This window comes from Gavialis gangeticus, unplaced genomic scaffold (genome assembly GCF_001723915.1).
Source record: "Gavialis gangeticus isolate Ggan-Ray unplaced genomic scaffold, GavGan_comp1, whole genome shotgun sequence".
In the NCBI taxonomy this organism is placed as follows: Eukaryota; Metazoa; Chordata; order Crocodylia; family Gavialidae; genus Gavialis; species Gavialis gangeticus.
Genome location: NW_017728998.1, coordinates 3,183,701 through 3,188,688, shown reverse-complemented (window position 1 = coordinate 3,188,688; position 4,988 = coordinate 3,183,701). Strand labels below are relative to the sequence as shown.

Sequence of the window (4,988 nt, the reverse complement as noted above, 5' to 3'; positions counted from 1 at the left end):
CTGCAGCCAGGGGCTGAGCACCCTGGGGTGCCTCCGGGGCCTGCCTTGGAGCTGGGCCACAGTCCATCTCCTGGCAGACAAGGCCCCACCAGTCATAGGTCTGTGCCCGGGCAGGGGCAGGGCCAAGGGGCTGCCTCCCCCATGCTGGTGCGGGCTTGCAGGAGGGGCTTGGGCCCTGGGCAGCCGCGGGGCCGGAAAGCATCTTCCGCAACACAGGTCACTTCACAGACACTCCCTGGCTTTGACACCGGGTGCGAAGCCCCCGAGTCCTGCCCGGCTCTCCCCACCCGCGCTGTGCTCAGCGTGGCTCTCCCGCGGCGCTCCGGAGGGGCAGCCCATCAGGCCCCAGCAGGTGCAGGCTGGGGTCTTGCAGGAGCTGGGGGCCCGGGCCCGGCTGTAAGGGAACAGAGACACGGGAGAGGTGAGGACGCCGGAGCCAGGTCCGCGTGGGTGCAGCAAGGATTTGTCTACGCCAGGGTGAGGTGGTGAGCTCCAGGCACATGCACGGCCAGAGGGGTAGGTCACCCGATCGGACAGACCTGGCTGTCTCGTTTGCTAACGACCCACCCTCCATCAGCCCCTGCGATTGTGGGCCTATGGTGTCCAACCCCTGGGGACACGCTCACAGTGGCCTGGCACAGACAGACTTCTGCTCACACACCGGACCCGTGGCCAGGAGCCCCGAGAGGCCCCGCCTGCTTCCTCTTTCTCCATGAGGCAGCAAGACAGCCGTGTGACCCCACCTCAAGGCCCCGCACAGCCAGGCCTGGGGCGGAGGGGCTCGTCCTGGCGCCTTGCGAGGAGCGCACCCCAGGGCTGGAGTGGGGCAGAGCCCCTGCTTCCCACCCCCAGTCCCATGTGAGGCTAGAGCCTGAATGAGACCCTCGAAACACAGTGCAGGCAGCAAGGAGTGGGTCAAAGCCCTGCAGTGTCATGTGCCGCTCGCTCCATGCCCATGGCCCTCACCCCTTACCTGGGTGTGCAGGATGTAACGGATGGCTCCTGGCACCGGCTCCAGCACCACATTGGACTGCAGCTCCTCTGAGAGCACGGCCGGCCCCACCGGCAGCCCCTGCAGGAACCTGAGGCAGGAAGGGATGCGTCAGCCCATGGTCCAAGTGGGGCAGGGACAGGCCTGACTCCAGGGGCAGAGCAGAGCTTGGCTGGAGAGTCAAGGGGGCCCCGCTCCCTTTGCTGGTGCCTCTTCCTATCACCCCACTCCCCCCAGCCCAACCCAGTACCTCAACCCACCCGGCCACGTGCCCACATACTGGTCTCCATTTGACTCTGGGGGGAAGCTGCACTTCACCACCTCCACGAACTCATCCACAGTGTCCTCCAGGGTGAAGATCACGGCGTTGGGGCCAGCGTCAAAGGTGTAGGCCACCTACGGCACAGTGGGCATCCTCAGAGCTGCCCCCCACCCCATGGCCACAATTAATCCTGGCCCTGGCTTCGCCAGCCCAGGTTACATGTCCATGGCACCAGGCCCCACAGCCCTCAATCGCCAGGGCATGGAGCACATGTTAGTAAGAGGAGGGAAAGGGCTGGGCACATGCACACGTATCCCAGCCTCCAGGACTGCTCCGTGCACCGCTGCATGGCCCAGAAGGAGCCCACATACCTTGGTGGTACCGTGGTGTGCGTTGAAGCGGTGGGCCAGGGCGATGATGTGCCGCGACACGTCGGTGAGATAGAAGATGGGCGGGAAGGTGTCCAGGCAGGTGGCATGGAACTGGTTGCTGTCCTGCATGGTGAGCTGCCCAAAGCCCTCGAAGTCCCGCTGCTGGATGAACCGCACCATCTGGGCCATGCGCTCGGGCACCACAGCCTCTGCACGGTGCTGCAGCAGGGACGCGCAAACGGTCACAGGGTGGAGGGGCACCCTGCCCCTCCTCTTCCCCACCATGGACTTGTGCAACCCCCAGGGGCTGTGGTTCCAGCTAGCCCTATGCCCAGGCCTCACGCACAGCCTTGGGGGTGGCACAGGCCCCATCAGGAGACACTAAGGAGCAGCTCTGAGGGTGGGCGCAGCCCCAGGCAACTGGAGGAGAGGCACTCAGTCCCACCCGGCTCCCTCCAGGAGCTGTCCCCTTGTCCCGGTCACAGCATAGCCCTGCCGTCAAAGGGGCTCAGGCACCACTGGACTTTGGACACAGCCAAATAAATCACCCCCAGCTCCAAGGCCGTGGCAGGACTTGCTGGGACCAGGACCAGCATTAAAGCACCACCCCTTTACCACCAACCTGGGGCTTGGAGAGGGCCCGCTTCCTACCTTCAGCAATGGGCTGGTGTCCACGCTGGTCTGCATCCCTGCTGTGCTACCCACGGGCTTCTTCTCGGCGCTAACCTGTCACGGGGAGAAGGATGGAAAGCATCAGGCGTGAGCATCCGTCACAAGGCAGGGCCCTGCGGGCACCCACCACCTCCCCCTCGAGGTCCCTCCGTCTCATTCACGATATCCTCACGGCAAAGCCGCCCGCAGCGCAGTGGGACCAGGGCTGTGGGGGCAAGCGTGACTTGCAGAGACGCCAGGCATCCCAAAGGATGCCCTGCTCTCACCATTGCTCCAGCGCTAGGAGCAGCCCCAGGAGCCGGGACGCCTGGGTTCTCTGCCCCGCTGGTGCCTGGCCTGCTTGGGCATGGAGGCAGTCAAGCTGGAGCCCCATTGCCCCCTACCCACCACCCCCCCTGCCCCACTCACCACCAGAATGAGGGCTCTCAGCTGAGGCCAGTGGGTCTCGGGCATGACCTGCTGGGCGATGCTGTCCTTCCCGTCTGGGCGCTCCCCCATGAGCCACTGCACGAAGCCCCCGGAGAGGCTGCGGCAGGCGCTGCCCGAGCCCTGGCGCGCAACCTCCGACAGGTCCCCGTCGGCGCCGTACAGCCGGGCCAGCGTGTACACTGCAGGGTGGGATCGAGGGGGCAGGGAATCAACCACATCCAGCCCCCAGGGCCCAATGCAACCCTCCCCACCCCAATCCCAGGGTCCACATGAGGGTGTCTCTGCCCCCGTAGCGCAGTGGGGAGAATGGGAAGATCACACCACCCCCATCCTGGCTGCCAGGAGTAGCTCAGTGCCACACTCACCAAGGCAGGCGTACCCTGCTGCTGAGGATGCCAGGCCGGCCGCCGTGGGGAAGTTGTTGACGGAGGCGATGTGCAGCTTGTATGTCAGGTTGAGCGGGGCCGTGTCACCCTCACTCCCGCTCCTGCGCTTCCGGGCCAGACGGCGCACTGTGGGCACAGCGGGCTGGGCCATCAGGAGGCATCTACCTCCCCTGGGGTGCGGGGGGATCTGCCCTTCCAGCTGCCCCAGACAGGGACACCCCCCACCCCATTCTGCACCCTTAAACCAAAGCCTCATGATGCTCCAAGACACTGGTGGGCATTTTAACCACCTCATTGCAATGGGGGAAACCGAGGCACAGCAGGAACATGTGCCAGGAAGGAGTCCACAGTCTGCAGAGTGGCAAGGACAGGGCCAGGGCCATCGAGTTAGTCAGTGGTAGAGCTGAGAACGGCACCCTGGGCACTCTCCTGTGCACCCAGCATGCATGCAGCCTGGTATGTGGGTGGGCACTTCCCGCAGAGCACCCAGGGGCCTGGGGAGGGCTGGGCCCCTCCACACCCACCAGGGCTACACCCTTCTAGTCCTCCCTGCTCAGCTCCCGGCCCCACACTACAGCCGGAGACAAGGACAAGGACTGGATGGGGTCCCCCCTTTGAAGCAGATTCAGCAGCTAGAAGCGAGGGTGCCAGCCAGGGACCGGCCCTGCTAGCCGTGGCCCCTGCCCCCCGGGGGCACTCACTCTCCCGCAAGCAGTTCTGCAGGCGCGGGTGGGTGATGTCGGCCTCCTCCCCATTCAGCCACAGCCGGTCCTCCTTGAAGTCCCTGCTGATGGCAGCCGTGGTCGTGGTTTTCAGCTGGGAGAAGAGAGCAGATGCTGAGCTGAGGGCAGCTAGGGGCCGGCTTCATGGCTGGCATCACCCCAAAGGCCTCCATGGGGCAAGGGGGTAGAATGGGAGCCTGGGGTTACTTCAGTGCAGCCCTGTGCTAGGCGCTGTACAAACGTGGCCCTGGGACACAGAGCTCAGGAGAAAACCCAGGCAATCTGGCCAGCCCAGCTCGGCTGGGCATGCGTGCCCTGCATGTACCAACCTGGTCCTGGTTCAGGGTGACACTCAGTGAGGAGTTAATGGGCAGAATCAGCTCGCTGTCCCGCTTCCCCCCTGGAAGAGAGGGCACTGGCTGAGTGGGCACCGCGGGAGCACCCGCAGCTCCCCACCCTCTGGCTGGGCCAGTCTCCAGCCCCATGAGTGTCTGGGTGAGACAAGCTGGGTCCTTGAGGGCTGAGGCTTGGCTCATGCTGTTCTCCAAGGACGTGGCCCCACCCCAGGAGGCACAGCGCCTTCCCAGCACCCTCCCTGTTCCCACAGCCCTCGCCCAGCTCACAGCCTCTGCGTGGAAGGGGGCAGCAGGCAGCCCCAGCCCCACAGAGCCCCGCTATGCACAGGGTGGGGGTCTCAGCCCTCACCCAGCGCAGGGCAGGGGGCTGCAAAGCCAGCCCCCCCGACAGCCATGGCATCCACAGCTCTGCCCTGCAGCATGGGGCAAGCAGTGTTGCACTGCCCACACATCGACTTGCAATGCCCACAGGCTGCTGCACTGCACTTGCAACATGGCTTTTCCCATGTGCTGTTGCACTGCACTGGCATCACTGCATTGCCCACGCATCTGCTTGCATTGCCCATGAGTGGTTGCATTGCCCATGTACCTGCTTGCACAGCCCACCCAGCTGCACTGCCTGTGCACCATTGCACTCCCCACCTACCTGCATTGCCCATGCACCCTTGCATTGCCCACCCACCTGCAGTTTCACAGTTTCACAGTTGGTCGGGTCGGAAGGGACCTGAGTAGATCATCAAGTCCGACCCCCTGCCATGGCAGGAAAGAGTACTGGGGTCAAACAACCCCAGCAAGGTGT

At 64.8% G+C, this 4,988-nt stretch overlaps 1 protein-coding gene across 1 annotated transcript in view; it reads right to left on the bottom strand.

Annotated features, from left to right (window-relative positions):
• Positions 1–152: 152 nt before the first annotated feature.
• MVD (mevalonate diphosphate decarboxylase) overlaps positions 153–4,988 on the bottom strand; it is a 6,024-nt gene continuing 1,188 nt past the window's right edge. Inside the window, exons 2-10 of the mRNA XM_019505406.1 lie at positions 4,163–4,233; positions 3,813–3,927; positions 3,091–3,237; positions 2,705–2,904; positions 2,276–2,350; positions 1,625–1,843; positions 1,272–1,387; positions 974–1,082; positions 153–394 (exon numbers count right to left, since the gene is read on the bottom strand). Coding sequence (XP_019360951.1) covers positions 299–394; positions 974–1,082; positions 1,272–1,387; positions 1,625–1,843; positions 2,276–2,350; positions 2,705–2,904; positions 3,091–3,237; positions 3,813–3,927; positions 4,163–4,233 — 1,148 coding nt within the window. The 3' untranslated portion in view covers positions 153–298. The remainder of the gene's footprint in view (positions 395–973; positions 1,083–1,271; positions 1,388–1,624; positions 1,844–2,275; positions 2,351–2,704; positions 2,905–3,090; positions 3,238–3,812; positions 3,928–4,162; positions 4,234–4,988) is intronic.